The 16,444-nt window shown below is 44.0% G+C and overlaps 1 protein-coding gene across 1 annotated transcript in view; it reads right to left on the reverse strand.

The window, feature by feature from the left end:
- Nucleotides 1-16,444, reverse strand: part of cftr (CF transmembrane conductance regulator) — a 57,990-nt gene that overhangs the window by 20,730 nt on the left and 20,816 nt on the right. Inside the window, exons 10-17 of the mRNA XM_083916613.1 lie at nucleotides 13,251-13,427; nucleotides 12,916-13,107; nucleotides 4,809-4,903; nucleotides 3,240-3,326; nucleotides 2,022-2,817; nucleotides 1,705-1,833; nucleotides 1,580-1,617; nucleotides 583-869 (exon numbers count right to left, since the gene is read on the reverse strand). Of these exons, the coding sequence (XP_083772739.1) occupies nucleotides 583-869; nucleotides 1,580-1,617; nucleotides 1,705-1,833; nucleotides 2,022-2,817; nucleotides 3,240-3,326; nucleotides 4,809-4,903; nucleotides 12,916-13,107; nucleotides 13,251-13,427 (1,801 nt within the window). The remainder of the gene's footprint in view (nucleotides 1-582; nucleotides 870-1,579; nucleotides 1,618-1,704; nucleotides 1,834-2,021; nucleotides 2,818-3,239; nucleotides 3,327-4,808; nucleotides 4,904-12,915; nucleotides 13,108-13,250; nucleotides 13,428-16,444) is intronic.

Consider the following 16,444-nt stretch of genomic DNA (forward strand, 5'->3'; position numbering starts at 1 on the left):
CATCCCGCCTCGTCTCCTCCTTCTCTGTAAACTCTGAGCGGCTAGTGATTAGCTTAGCAGCTTAGCTACAGGAGCTTCTGTTACCATGGAGAAGGAAAAGACCGATACCAGATAGAGGCCTCTGCTCGCCCCAACGGAGAAGGTTAGAGAAAACTGACAGAGGAAAAGGCGGAAACCAAATGTGACCAACATAGGAACCAAAGGCGAGTCCACATCAGGGATTCCTCTGAGCGGTGGAGAAGGCTACGCCAGGATATGGGACTGAAACCGGCCATTTTTGCGTTTTATTGTGGTAGATGTTTCATAAATCGCCTCCATCAGTCTGTGCCAATACTGGCTTATGACTGTGAACGTGCCTGGTCTGATAAACAGCTACGTCAACACATGTTAGCATATGTTAGCCAAGTGTTTTTAGCATTGTAAACTAACGTAGAGACGTGCCAGAGGGGGCGTGTCGTTAGGGGCGAGGGAGGGCGATAAGAGCTCGGGGGGAGGAATCGTGGAACACTGAGGGGAGGGGTTTGGTTGTGGGGGAGGGGATGCTTTTCTCAGAGCTTTAACAAAGTAACCTGAGAATATCACCTGTCTTCATGGTGTTGAGCACAGCCATGGGGGCTCGCAGCACCGCGCTCAGCATCTGTTCATGCAATCTTTTGGACACAGTGAGTAACGTGTGCACCAACGGGAGACCCCTGAAGAATCCCAAGGCCAGAACGCTCTCCGACGTAGCCACGTAGATGTAGATGATGTAGTAAGCGCTCGTCGGCGTGACGATGACCGCCAGGTGGACGGGAGGCGACGAGGCGTTGGGGTGCTGCTCGTCCACGTAGTTTGGTGACGAGGGGTTTTCGCCGTCCCTCTTTATCTCACTGGTGGAACAGAGCAAAAAGGATTGAGAGTTACGACAACGCAAACTCAACTGTGGCCCCGCCAATCAGTAGACACACGCGAGAGTAGAAATCAGACATTATAGATCTTGAATTTCTGACATAACAGTTACAAAAATGGCGAAATTACCAAGAAATGAATGGAAAAATCTTGCACAATGAACTGCTCACCCAATAAGGATAACATTTACAAATATTACCAATGGGGAATTTATCCAATTTATAAACATATGAAACATATTTAATCATAAAGTGTGTTGTTTAGTTAGTCTTATAAAATAGACAGGAAGTAATTATTACTACAAAAGCAGAATTTTAGAAGAAGGACGAAACATTATCGTCATTAAACATCTTAAATATCTCATCTCATCTCATCTTCAGCCTCTTATCCGGGGTCGGGTCGCGGGGCAGCAGCTTTAGCAGGGGACCCCAAACTTCCCTTTCCCGGGCCACATTAACCAGCTCTAACTGGGGGATCCCGAGGCGTTCCCAGGCCAGTGTGGAGATCTAATCCCTCCACCTGGTCCTGGGTCTTCCCCGAGGCCTCCTCCCAGCTGGACGTGCCTGGAACACCTCCCTAGGGAGGCGCCCAGGGTTCATCCTTACCAGATGATCCTGAACCACCTCAACTGGCTCCTCTCAAATATGTTTCTTAAATATGTTTGTTAAAACTTCTCACTGATGACACTTACTCGGAAATGAGGAAAATGCCAATGACTGAACCAGCGACCTATTGGTGGAAAGACAAAAACGAGACATTTAATTTGAGTTGATTAAATTCACGTGAGTAAAACAACTTAAAAATGGTGGATTTTACCTCAATGACGAAGACCAAGAAGATGAAAATCAGGACGTAGACTAAGCTCCTGTTGGTGGTGATGTAGCGTAGGTAAGTGCTCCATGAGGTAGTTTCAAAGATGTTCTCACGGTCGTCTGCGAAGCATTGCTGTAAAGGAAGAGTCAGTCTTTAACCAAACGGACGACCCTCTGTATCCAAACTTAGATTTGAAGCAAAGTATATATTGTGGGTATCAACAAGATCATACAAGATCATCAAAACGAAGGTGACGTTGCTTCTGAAAGTCTAAACACAAGAAACATGCCTTTAAAAGAAAGGGTCAAACAAAGCTCTACCTCCATGTCTTCCTCGTCCACTTCCTCACTAATATCATAAACGCTGTCCTTGGACAGGCGACGGGCGTAAATGTCCAGCTCGGACGCCAGATCACACTGCGGTGCGATGGACAACTTTTTCCTGAACGAGGACTGCATCTGCATCTGCTCTCTGCGCTCCTGGCCCTTAGAGTTGGTGATGAACGCCAGGACGGACTGCCGCCTCTGCCCGTTGAGGTGTTGCAAACCGTGATGGTACAAGTTCCCCCTGGGGAGCACCTCCTCCACTTGATCATCCTCGGGTACGACTGAGAACTTCCTCTCGGAAAGTTCCCGGACCCCGTCCTCTATCGCCGTGGACTGGGGAGTATTCGCAGTCTGTTGGGAGTTCCCGATGAAGGAGAACTTGCGAGCGGCTGCCAGGGGACTGAGGATGAGGGACTGTTTGCGTTTTTCCGGGTAGCTGTCACCTCCGGGGTGGCCTTGGGATCCAGAGACGATTATGGGAGCCGGCGGTTGGCGGAACGACTGGCGAATCGTCTCCGGGCCCCGAAATCCAGCGGTCTCGTCGATGGAGACCCTGCGGAGGGTTTCGGTGAGGATGGAGCTGCGTCGCTCGGCGTTGATGTTGTCGTACGCTTCCATGCCGAGGAGGAGGGAGCTGAAGTCGGGACGCTTGGCCTGCAGCTCTAGAAAGGTGCCGTAGAAGTAGCAGTCTCCGTTGTGCAGCAGGAGGATTCTGTCCGCTCGTTTCAGATGCTCCAGTTTGCTGGTGACCACAATGCGCGTCTTGGAGGCCATAAGTTTACAGACGCATCTGTGCGGAAAATGGAGATTGTAAAGAAATGTCAAATGCCAATGACTGTCAAACACAGAAGGATGTTTATATAAAAGAGAATAACCAGCACTTGAAATGACCAAGCTACTGTATGAATCCATTACCATAACAACTATAATTCTGAAGACATAATCAAAATGTTTTTGACCGCTCTGCCCCTCTGAAAGATCGCCAAAGTCCACATTTCATCAAAGGATAATTCCCTTTTTGCCTGACTCCCACTTCCTGAGAAGGTTACAGTGTGGTGAAGCAGCCGTTACTCACCACAATCAGGCCGAGTGTGTCTGAGACAACAAGAGATAACCTTGACCTTGAACTTAAAAACTTTCAGCTCGACTACCACCCCCACACACCGCCTCCTCCTCCTCCCTCCACATGAAAGACTCTTTTGGGATACACACTTCTCAAAGATCTCTTTCTCTGTCACGATGTCCAGGTGGGTGAAAGGTGCATCCAGCAGGTAGAGGTCGGCGTCTTTATACACGGCCCTGAGGAAGAAGAAGCAAAAGACACAGAAAGAAAGAGAGAGAGAGAGGGGAAAACTTGATATCAGAAATGCTGTAAATGGGGAAGCTGGGTCCCTGTAGGAGTAAATCAATTCCAGTGAACGTTTATAATGATGACAGAAGCCAAAAAAACAAAAACAAAAAACAGTGAGCGGCTGCAAATTGATGCCAGGACACTAAACCCATAAATAACGCATGGGAATATGAGAGTGTCTGACTGCTGTAACCTACAGACACAGATTTAATGGAGTAATAAAGCTCCACTGAGGACATGAAAAAAGCCCTCGTCATTAAAACGTGAGACCGTAAAACACGTTAGTTGTTTGCAGGCGGACAAACACGTAAGAGTGATAGGTGATGGTTATCAGCTCTGGCAGGTTGTGGTTATGGTTTACACGCTTGGGAACAAATAGTGTAAGTTGAACCATCGCCAAAGACCTCAAATCATAGATACTTCCTTACTTGTAAACGCCATTTTGTTGTTACCTCTTACCCTGGAAGTGCTGAGTATGACGATGCAGGTGACAGTGATGGGTTTATGGTTCTGAAATGTGTGTTTGGAGTTAATTTACTGTGTAACAACAGTGGGTACGCACACCTCGAAGTGAGCGTATGTCAGTAGTTCTCCCTGAAGAGCTCCCTTTGATCCATGCAGCTGATATTTTGTCCCTTTTGTATCAAAAGGGGGTTAAATTTCCCATTTTACCATAACATACCATACTTGGGGAGTGACAGAATACATAGAACGGTGTTAAGTTATTATTAAATATTTAAAAAAACAGTTAACTATATTCCATTACAGTACATCTATTTATATATTTAGTAAATATGGTGATTGTAAGCAGGATTCATCTCATCTCATCTCATCTTCAGCCTCTTATCCGGGGTCGGGTCTCGGGGGCAGCAGCTTTAGCAGGGGACCCCAAACTTCCCTTTCCCGGGCCACATTAACCAGCTCTAACTGGGGGATCCTGAGGCGTTCCCAGGCCAGTGTGGAGATCTAATCTCTCCACCTGGTCCTGGGTCTTCCCCGAGGCCTCCTCCCAGCTGGACCTTAGGCAGGATTACAATTTTAAAACAAAGAATGATAGACGGAGTGAGGATTTTTTAAATTTTATTACTATTATTTGCATTTTTTGTGAGGTTTATTCCCATTCTTATATTATTATTATTAATATTTATTCATGTGTTTTAATGAAGGATTATTTTCCCATATACGACGGAGTTGTTTTAACAATATGCACCTTTTTTAAAATGCATTTCTCTTTCTTTTGCTTGTTTTCAGCTTCAGGAACATCGGAGACGCAATTTCCAGGACGCACGGGAACCCTGCCGTCATCAAGTACGGATATAACTCAAATCCTCAGGTTCAATTTTAGTCTATTTTGCAAAACAACACAGTCTCATACAAGCTGGAAAGTAACTCTCAACAGTAAACACGTAACCAGGCGGAGCATGAAATACCTGGCCAGGCCGAGGCGAGCTCTCTGCCCGCCGCTGAGGGTCACTCCTCCTTCGACCAGGAGCGTCTTGTCTTTCTCGGGCAGCAAGGCGAAGTCCTATGGCGGGAAAAACAAAAGGGTCAGCGGGTCAAACACAAGCATGCATGGTCACCTTTAACACGACAGCAAGAGGAGGAGCTGCACGATATCATATTAACAGTAAGGTCCATATTAACAGTAAGATCAGTCGCCAAATGCCTGAAATGTGATTAAACAGGGCGCTAAATGCTAAAGTTACTGAAACTAGGTCAATGTTCAAACCTTATCTACAAAGTGTGATATCCTTGGAATGAAAACAATATCAAAAATGAGTCATTGGGATAAAAGGTCGATGGTCTAGATCAGGGGTGGCAAACTCAGGCCTGTGGGCTAAATCTGGCCCGCGGTGTAATTATACTTGGCCCCCAAGATCATATCAAGGTTCTGTGAGAGCTGACCCGTGAGTATAAAGCACATACACGTCTACTTTTCTGTTCACAAACATGAGCATCCATGCTACCAGTCTCTGCAGACACACTGAATCCACCCCTCCCCAAAAACGACCCAAAGAAAGATGGAGGACAGGATCTTTCAGCAGATGATCTGTGTCTGAAGGTAAAGAGCTGTTTGTCACCGTGGCTGTAACCAAAGAATCAAACAGAAGAAACACCACGACAAGAACAAGGAGCTGCACTGGAAAGGTTCAACATTACACATCTGGAGAGAAGGGAACACATGCACATTTGCTGTCTTTTTTTTTTTTAGTAAAGAGGAAAACACCACAAAAACGAGATGAAACAACAAAAAACAGTTAAAAATACTACAAAAACGTGAAAAACGACTAAAAACAGACACAAAAACATGAAAAAAACGACCAAAAACAGACATAAAACACCTCAAAAAGAGGATTAATCGACTAAAAACAGACACAAAAATCCACAAAAAGATGACAAAACAACTAAAAACAGATGAAAACACCCCAAAAACAGCCAAAAGAAAGATGGAGGACAGGATCTTTCAGCAGATGATCTGTGTGTGAAGGTAAAGAGCTGTTTGTCACCGTGGCTGTAACCAAAGAATCAAACAGAAGAAACACCACGACAAGAACAAGGAACTGCACTGGAAAGGGTCAACGTTACACATCGGGAGAGAAGGGAACACATGCACATCTGCAGACTTTAATATTAATATATTTTTAATATTGAGTTTGGCAAATTTGGCCCACTGTGAATTTGAGCTTGACACCGCTGCTCCGGTGCCTCCTGGAAGGAACTTTGGTCAGATCGTACTTGAATCTTCTGGGAGTTTTGGATCGTGTACCCACATTTTCAGGTCTTTCTTCTAATTATTAAAGTTGATTTAAGTTGATTTAAGTTGACCTAAAATAACTAGGTCAATGCTCAAACTTTATCTACAAAGTCCAATATCAAATTGAATGTGTTGAGTCATTACTGTTTTATGTAACAGGGTATTGTTTGTGTAAAAGTGATTTTGGGATGCTGGTGACGGGGGAATGCAGCACAAACGCCCCATCACACAATGTTATTGAAAGTTAAAAACATCTGCCCTGGGAACAACTCAAAAAATAAACAGGTTTTTCTTTGGTCTACGCTTCAAATAAGTTCAAAGTTCATGAAAATCTTCTGACAAACGAGCTGAAAATAAAATAAATGAAATAAATAATTAAAAAAACATCATATATGTGCGAGGAAGTTGCCGTTTCAAGCACTCAAAACTAATTAAAATACATTTTAGTGAATTGGATGGATTCTTAATTTACTAAAATGCATAAACGAAGTGTTACTTTACATTATAATGAAACTGCAGCTATAAAAAGAACTTGTAAAAAGGTTCATTTCTTAGTACTGGATACGCAACAACATATGCATGAAAACATACAGTCCTATGCACGACTTTTAAAGAAATTCATGTGCTTGGCCGCAGTTAAAACCGCACAAAAAGCACAAACCACACATGGAACCGGCACATGAAGACGATGTCATACGGTGCATTTGGTGGGTAATTGATAGTGAAAATAGACACACACACACACACACACACTGACACACACACACACAAACGCCACTAAGGATGAAGTGACAGCACAGGTTTATCATCGTTAAAGCATCCTACCTTTTTAACGGCAGCTTCCGCCGTCCTGACAGCAGCGCATAGGGGATCAAGTTTAAACAGGTTGTTTAACAGCTTGTAAAATAAGAAAGTCATGTTGAGCGTCTCAGTGTGAACACAAAGAACCTGCCGGGCCAGCAGCTGAGACGGCCGGACGCAGGGAGATGAGTTTACGCTGAGGAAGACCACCCAGGGCACTCTGTCTGGTGCTACAATGGTGAGGAGTTACAGGCACAAGCCCCTAAACGCCTCTTCGTCTCCGTCTGGAGCGCTCGGCCCTGGTTGTCCCCCCTGTCTGTCAGGGCTGCCTTGGGGATCTCCTCTGTGTCTACCCTCTCATTGGTAAATGGTAAATGGACTTGTACTTGTACTTTCTAGTCTTCTGACCACTCAAGGTGCTTTCACACAGACATTCACACTGATGGCAGTGGACATCTACAGACCATCTAATGTAACCATTCACACCACATTTACACACCCATGCACAGCACCAGGAGCAGTTCAGGGTTCAGTGTCTTGCCCAAGGACACTTCAACATGTGGACCGGGGGAGGTGGGGATCGAACCGCCAATCTCTCGAATGGAGGAAGACCCACTCTTACACTGTGATTGATAATGCAGATCACTGAGGATCGGTGTTAATAATTGGGGCTTTTTAAAGTTATTCACGACAAATGATTTGTAAAACTCACCACAGAGTCACGATGTCACAGTGTGAGGTTATCGTCACAGGAAAAGTCGCAGTTTTCATGCTTTTTTTTTTTAAATCAGGGAATTAGTTTGTTTTTTATGTCGGTGTCGTATCAACGTTTTAAATTCTGGTGTTGTGACCAGACTTTGTCATTGGATCTTTTTTATGATCCACTGAAAATTCACTTCTTATTTACTATTATTATTATTATTTCAGAATAACCTGTGATCGGACACATTATATATATATTAAAAAATGAATTTATAAATTGAAGATTTAATACAAATAATTGGGTATGATTCAATACAATTATAAATTAGTATAATTAATTAAATTTAATTATTTTTATTTTATTTAATAAAATATTTAAGTTTATTCTGCAAAAATATTCATTGAGTGTGTTTATAGGTGTATCAGTAATTTAATTTTATTGTTATTTAAAAAAGGAGAGAAAAAATAGAGAAAGAGAAAGAAGAAGGAAATAGAGAAATAGAGAAAATGAAAGGATAAAAAGGGATAAAAAAAGAAAAAGTAAGAAAGAGAAAGAAAGAAAGAAAGAAAGAGAGAGAAAGAGAGAGAGAGAGAGAGAGAAAGAAAGAAAGAGAGAGAAAGAAAGAAATAGAGAGAGAGAAAGAAAGAAATAGAGAGAGAGAGAAAGAGAGAGAAAGAGAAAGAGAGAAATAAAAAAGGAAGAGAAAGAAAGAAAGTGAGAGAGAGAAAGAAAGAGAGAGAGAAAGAAAGAGAGAGAGAGAGAAAGAGAGAGAAAGAAAGAAAGAAAGAAAGAAAGAAAGAGAGAGAGAGAAAGAAAGAGAGAAAGAAAGTGAGAGAGAGAAAGAAAGAAAGAAAGAAAGAAAGAAAGAAAGAGAGAGAGAGAAAGAAAGAGAGAAAGAAAGAGAGAGACAGAGAGAGAAAGAGAGAGAAAGAAAGAGAGAGAGAGAAAGAAAGTGAGAGAGAAAGAAAGAAAGAAAGAGAGAGAGAGAAAGAAAGAGAGAAAGAAAGAGAGAGACAGAGAGAGAAAGAGAGAGAAAGAAAGAGAGAGAGAGAAAGAAAGTGAGAGAGAAAGAAAGAAAGAAAGAGAGAGAGAGAAAGAAAGAAAGAGAGAGAGAAAGAGAAAAAGAAAAAGAGAGAAAGAAAGAGAGAGAGAGAAAGAAAGAAAGAGAGAGAGAGAAAGAAAGAAAGTGAGAGAGAAAGAGAGAAAGAAAGAAAGAAAGAAAGAGAGAGAAAGAGAAAGAAAGAAAGAAAGAGAGAGAGAGAAAGAAATAAAGAGAGAGAGAAAGAGAAAAAGAAAAAGAGAGAAAGAAAGAGAGAGAGAGAAAGAAAGAGAGAGACAGAGAGAGAAAGAGAGAGAAAGAAAGAGAGAGAGAGAAAGAAAGTGAGAGAGAAAGAAAGAAAGAAAGAGAGAGAAAGAGAAAGAAAGAAAGAAAGAGAGAGAGAGAAAGAAAGAAAGAGAGAGAGAAAGAGAAAAAGAAAAAGAGAGAAAGAAAGAGAGAGAGAGAGAGAAAGAAAGAAAGAGAGAGAGAAAGAGAAAAAGAAAAAGAGAGAAAGAAAGAGAGAGAGAGAAAGAAAGAAAGAGAGAGAGAGAAAGAAAGAAAGTGAGAGAGAAAGAGAGAAAGAAAGAAAGAAAGAAAGAGAGAGAAAGAGAAAGAAAGAAAGAAAGAGAGAGAGAGAAAGAAAGAAAGAGAGAGAAAGAAAGAAAGTGAGAGGAGAGAAAGAAATAAATAAAAAAGATAGAGTAAAAAAGAGAACGAAAGAGCGAAAGAAAGAAAGAACTAGAGAAAGAAAGAGAGAGAGAAAGATAAAAAAGAGAGAAAGAAAGAAAGTGAGAGAGAAAGAAAGAGAGAGAAGAGGCAATAAAAATAAAAGCAGGAGTAGAGACGTCAAACTGTCGCATCAACACGAGACTCCGCGACACGTCACCGTCGACGACATCAAAGCACTTCCTGTCATCACCGCGCAGGTGACGCGCCTCCTCTCCGCACTCACGCCGCTCCTCAAAGACAAAATGGACGCCGTTTCCTCCAGTTGTGTTTGCTGTGACAACACGTTGTGTGTTTTGTCCAAACCCTCGCGTCCCCGTCCGCCCCACAGGAGCTGAGGCGTGGTGACGGTCTGAACCCTGTCAGCGTGAGTCATACGGACACGCTGTATTTGAAATATCAACATAATTCAATTAAAATGTCAGCGTAAACTTTAATGTGTGTTTGTTCATATATTAAGGTCTGCTTCACTGTAATGTACCGTGTTTTTATTCCTGTTTATTCCCAAAATAGATTAAAACAAGAGAGCTGAGGAAGACAAAGCTCTGGATCTACCCTCAGTCCTGGTTCCTACCCTCACCTGTGGTCATGAAAGCTGGGTCAGGACCCAAAGAACAAGGTCGCGGGTACAAGCGGCCGAAATGTGTTTCCTCAGGAGGGGGGCTGGAGTCTCCCTTAGAGAGAGGGGGAGAAGTTCAGCATCCGTGAGGAACTCGGAGTAGAGCCGCTGCTCCTTTGTGTTGAAAGGAGCCAGTTGAGGTGGTTCAGGATCATCTGGTAAGGATGAACCCTGGGTGCCTCCCTAGGGAGGTGTTCCAGGCACGTCCAGCTGGGAGGAGGCCTCGGGGAAGACCCAGGACCAGGTGGAGAGATTAGATCTCCACACTGGCCTGGGAACGCCTCAGGATCCCCCAGTTAGAGCTGGTTAATGTGGCCCGGGAAAGGGAAGTTTGGGGTCCCCTGCTAAAGCCGCTGCCCCCGAGACCTGACCCCGGATAAGAGGTGACTTGGTTGTTTGTCTAGGAAGACGTTTCACCTCTCATCCAAGAGGCTTCATCAGTTCATGTACGCATCTGACCAGGACCAGGACATGGACCAGGACCAGGACCAGGACCAGGACCAGGACCAGGACCAGGACCGGGCTGGGACTGGTCCAAATGTGGAGATCCAGGTATTTAACCGCTAGTGAGGGCGTTCACAAGGCCGATGATGTCACTGGAACCCTTTGTGCGCCAATGACTGTCGTTGGAGTGACAGTTGTTTTTTTCACCATAGTAGAACCTACTTTACTTTCATGTGCGCGACTTAAGAGTCATGTTTGTTGTATTTAAAACATATTTGATGATATAATTCTATATCTCCCAGAGCTGACGGTCCGTCCGTTCAGCTCCTCTGTGTTGTTGAACGTCCGTCACTGTGAAGCAACAAGCTCATATTCCGTCCCAGTGACATAACGTGAGATTTCCATAGCAACAGAGAAGACATTATTCTGCTGAGGGGGCCGTCACTCAACGCTGAGGCTTATGAGAGCATGAGAGTGTGTGTGTGTGTGTGTGTGTGTGTGTGTGTGTGTGAGAGGGACATAATGGGTGTAAATGTGGACGGGGGGGAAACCTGAACCTTCTTGATGCCTCGCAGAGGCTCTGAACAGACAACTGAGCAGAGAGCGTCGGTCCGATGAAAAGAGAAAAAGAGAGTCGAGAAGGAAGCAGGGAGAGATGAATTTACTCAAAAACTGCTGTGAAAGTGATTTGTAAGGAAAAGTAACTGTTTGTGATGTTTTTATAGTAATACATGTTGCTAAGGTGTGTCACCGACTTCACATATTCCCTGCTTATTGATGCTTTTACCTTTTTTTTAACACTTTTTCACAGCTTTGGCTTCAATTAATGGGTAGATGCCAGATCAGGTCCCATCAAAATTTATATTATATATATATATATATTATATAAAAACAACAAAGTTGGCCGAGGTGCTGTACAGTTAGACATAAAAACAACACAAGAACACACTAAGGGCGCACTCACACTGTCCATCCGTACCGTGCACAAACAGGTTTTACGGGTAAAATCTAGTTCGTTTGACCAGTGTGAGTGCAACCGTACCGCACCTAGGAGCGGCACACTTGCCGTCCACGGCCCGTTTGGGAGAGGTGGGCTTTAGTAAAGCACGTTTGCACGTGTACGAGCATGAGCGTGCGCATGTGTACGAGCACGAGGCCTACGGCGCTTCTGACATCATTTCCTGTGCGCCTGTTGGGACATAGAAAAAAGAAGGAGGGACCATGCGCGGACATTTAAAACAATGGCGGTGAAAGGTTCACGTTGGTGTGATGCGGAGGTGGAGTGTTTACTGCAGATTTGGTCGATGAAAAGATTCAAAAACAGTCGACAAGACGCACAAAAACTCCGAGGTCTACGGAAAAAGACGAGACGGGTCTGTTCAGTTCACGACGCTGCAATCTTTGTCCTGAACTGGACTCAACATGTAAACACTGCACTAACATCTGTTGTTGGTTGCAGATGTGGTCAATTTCCCTGCAACTTCAGATCCCATTCCTGCTGGGACATGTCCAGTTCAGTAGTTTTTTGGTTTAGAAGCTTTCATTGGCAATTTTTCACAATAGAAATTTGCCATAATGCTCTTTAACGATCAGTCCCCAGCTGCAACGACGGAAGGTACCGACGGCGCGTTGTGTCTGTTATCAAAAGTCAAAATGTTGACGCATCATTAATGTCAGTTACAACTGGATTCCTGTAGTGACGCTCAGTTTTACTGGCGGTGCAAAAGTATAAAATATCCAGTGGACTGTTCAAATGACTGCAGCGTTGTTTGACCATATGCTCTCGTACGTAACAAACAACCATTGTTTTCGAAACATACACCACCTTAATCCTGCATTTAGTCACATTCTGGTCCATCAGTATGTTTCATGCTCTAAACGCTCGTGTTTTCACCAAATATGGGTATTTATTTTCATACTTTTAGGAAAATGCGAGTGTTTGAAGATCACTGACTATATTGACTAGATTATTTTAACAGATTATGCTGCAAGAGTGTTTTTGATATTATATATATTCATTCATTCATCTTCAGGGGTCGCGGGGGGCTGGAGCCGATCCCAGCTGACATCGAGCGTGAGGCGGGGTCCACCCTGGACAGGACGCCAGTCTATCACAGGACACATAGAGACGAACAGAGACAGACAACCATTCACACCTACGGGTGATTTAGAGTCATCAATGAACCGAACACCTGCACGTCTTTGGACTGTGGGAGGAAACCGGAGAACCCGGAGAAAACCCACGCAGACACGGGGACAACATGCAAACTCCACACAGAAGGCCCCAGCCGGGTTTCGAACCAGGAACCCTCTCACACTGACAGGCTGCACTGATTTATCACCCTTAAAATCTTCAATAACTTGGTTATATTTAGTGTTTTCTGGTTGGACATATCTACAGCAATCCAAGAAGGCGGGAAAGAACGAACAATATGATGAAGTGAAGTTACCTCCTCCAGCTGGCAGGCCTTTATAACGGAGGTGTAGCGGTACTCGTCGTAGGTCAGCCCAAACAGGATGTTGTCCCGGATCGTCCCCGGCATGATCCAGGACGTCTGCGGCGAGAAGGAGATGCGACCGCTGTGTCTGATTTTACCCTCCGATGGCACTAACTCTCCCAGGATCATCATGAGCAGGGAACTCTGGAGGAAGAACATAGATGGATTCAGTGTAGTCTCTCTAAACACTCACACACGCACACACACACACACACACACACACACACACACACACACACACACACACACACACACACACACACACTCAGAGGATTTCTTCGGCCTACCTTCCCTGAGCCCGTGGATCCGGCCACCGCCAGCATCTTGCCCTTCTCCAGGTACAGGCTGATGTTTTTGAGGACAGGCGTGACGTAGAGGTTGGTGAAGAAGAGGCCGGCGTCCCCGTTCAGGTGTCCGTTCGCTTTGTTCTCCTGCTTGATCTTCTCAAACAGCTCGCCGATGCCCTGCAGAAGAGTTCAAAACAAGAGTCTTCAACTGAACAAACACCAACAGATTATATTAATAAAGTGTTTTATTACAGATTTTACATGATCCTTAACGTTATACGTAAATAAAACTCTCAGATTTTCCTCTGTGAACAAATGCTGTACTGTCTTGTAGTCCAGTGCACTCACAATACGCTACATTACACTGTATTCTTTAACTTTAGGATTGAAAGTGCCCCATTGATTGACAGAGTTGCTAACAGCTGGGCGTGGCTAACAGTGATTAGCTCGGGGCAGCACGTTGAAGGCATTAAAACGTCTTGTTTAACCACTAATGCTGCTGAAAATAACAGCAAACCTCTGCAGCAGCATGAGAAGAGTCCCTACACATAAAACAATACACATTGACTTTGGTAATCCACTGTAATGGACTTTACTATGAGAGGAGCTGGTACAGGGGCCAGTAGGTAAGTCTTTAAAACACTCTTTTAATAAACTCTGGGTTCACTAACTACGCTGTTGGTGCTTTGTTTTGAGTGTAGGGACTCTTCTCATGGTGCTGCAGAGGTTTGCTGTTATTTTCAGCAGCATTAGTGGTTAAAAAAGACCTTTGAATGCCTTCACCGTGCTGCCGCGAGCTAATCAGTGTTAGCCACGTCCAGCTATTAGCGACTCTGCCGAATATCTCTGTAAATAGTTATAAAAAGTGTCTTGATGACTTATTTGATGTATGTAAGTACCGAAAAAGACCATGGGATGATTTTGTACCGAGTTACACTTTAAGCCGTGGATGGAGACACTCCACACTAGATATACAGTATGTATTAAAGAGCCTGACATTGGAAGGGGAGAAAATCTGATTTATTGGTTGAATCTCATGTTTTCTGATCTAATCAACCAACAAAAAACGGACTGGGCTGTTGGTTGGTAGGCACTCTACAGTAGATACCCCCAATGTGTCTGCACAAGCACTGACTTCCTGCTAAACACAACACAATGTGATGTTTTAAACTTCGGTGAAGTCGGCCACCAGTGCACAAGTCATCAGTCTTAAAACATCAATAGTTTGACGCAGATTTGGCGTCAGTCCCTCAGAATCAAAGGCTTCTTTGGAGAGCTGAACCGAAAAGTACGCATCATTCATGTGTGTAAATGTGTGCATCGCATGTACATAGTTTACAAAGCTGTCAGCTTCAGTGGGACAAGAGATTCTCCAAAGACGGGAGAAGACTCCCAAAGTCTCCCAATGGCCTTGTTTGCCCTCATCTGTCACCGCCTCTGTATTGATTAACGGGTGACACATCACTATTAATAAAGAAGGGGAACTCTACTTGACTCATCGGCTTAATCACCGACCTCTGTGACACATTATGTGTCACCGTTCCTCTAATGCGGAGGGGATTTGCTGCAGCTTGTATACATTTGTCTGTGCTATTCTCATTCTAATGAGCTGACGTACACGCTGTCAGCAGTAAAGAAAGGCAACACCCCTCCCATTCATCGGAGAATGGCACATTCCAAGAAGAGGAGAAGACAAGAGGAGAATCTGGGAATTAGAGCGATGAACACACGAGTCCCGGCTCTCTCAGAGAGGGAGGTCCAGAGCGCTGCCAGCAAAAGGCAAGGTTGTGGCGACGACACTGATGATTAATTATGCAAAAGTGATGGGAAACAAACAGTTTATTTTCTCACGGTATTGTGTGGTTAATTAATCACATCTGTTAGACCAAGTTTACAGACTCTGCCTATAGATGAGATTAAACTAAACACTCCCAGTGAGGGGGAGAAATCATCCAACTTACTTGTAACGCATGGTGGATTTAGGGCGCACTCACACTGTTCTTCAGCACCGTGCCCCGTGCTTTAGGGTCCTTGTCCCCCCCTCCAGGCCCGTTTGCACTCACACTACCTGGGCCTCGGCGAATGCTTCTTGCTGCCTATACGTCATCACGCCGTAACACGTCACACGCATTGATGACGTCATGGCGATGCGTGGCTTTGTTTACAAATCTTTCCGTAGACCTCTGAGTTTTTGTGCGTCTTGTCGACTGTTTTTGAATCTTTTCATCGACCAAATCTGCAGTAAACACTCCACCTCCGCATCACACCAACGTGAACCTTTCACCGCCATTGTTTTAAATGTCCGCGCATGGTCCCTCCTTCTTTTTTCTATGTCCCAACAGGCGCACAGGAAATGACCTCAGAACCGCCGTAGGCCTCATGCTCGTACACATGCGCACGCTCGTGCTCATACATGTGCAAACGCGCTTTACTAAAGCCCACCTCTCCCAAACGGGCCGTGGACGGCCAGCTGGCCGCAGTTATGCGCGGAGCGGTTGCACTCACACTGGTCAAACGAACTAGGCTTTAGCTGAAAAAACTGTTTTGGCCCGGTGCGGAAGGACAGTGTGAGTGCGCCCTTAGATTTAACTTCTATCTTACAGTGAATGTATGGATTTGTGGGGCCAATATTATATTACAAATATTGACATTTGAGAGTCAGATGATGATTCATCAGCCTATTTTCTTATATAAAGACATTAAATAATCAAACATATTTGATCCCCGTCCGTCCTTTCAGTCGGATAAACTACAGGGTGTAACGGCAACGCTGTTTCCAAACTACCTTAAACATAACTTTGTATCTCTGTACTGACATTAATTGTTAGTTATTGGCTGATATTTGAGGATATAGAGATTATCTACAGTAAGAAAAATGAACTCAACACGAAAGGGTCTGAACGTAAAGCTTTGTCTAAGTGACGTAAATAGTGTGTATGCGCAGTTCAGCCGCTGGTTTTTCGACATCATGACATAAATAATATAGACGAAGAAGATACAAGGAAGAGTGGGAGGTAGAAGAGGAAGCAGAAGAAGAGGAAGAAGAAGAAGAAGAAGGAGAAGAAGGAGGAGAAGAAGACAGAAGAGAAAAAAAAGGAGAAGTTGGAAAAAATGATGAAGAAGAAGAAAGAAAAAGACGAAGGAGAAGTTGGAGGAAGAAAAGACAAAGAAAGAAGAAGAAGAGGAGGAGGAAG

This window comes from Echiichthys vipera, assembly GCF_963691815.1.
Source record: "Echiichthys vipera genome assembly, chromosome: 7".
In the NCBI taxonomy this organism is placed as follows: Eukaryota; Metazoa; Chordata; class Actinopteri; order Perciformes; family Trachinidae; genus Echiichthys; species Echiichthys vipera.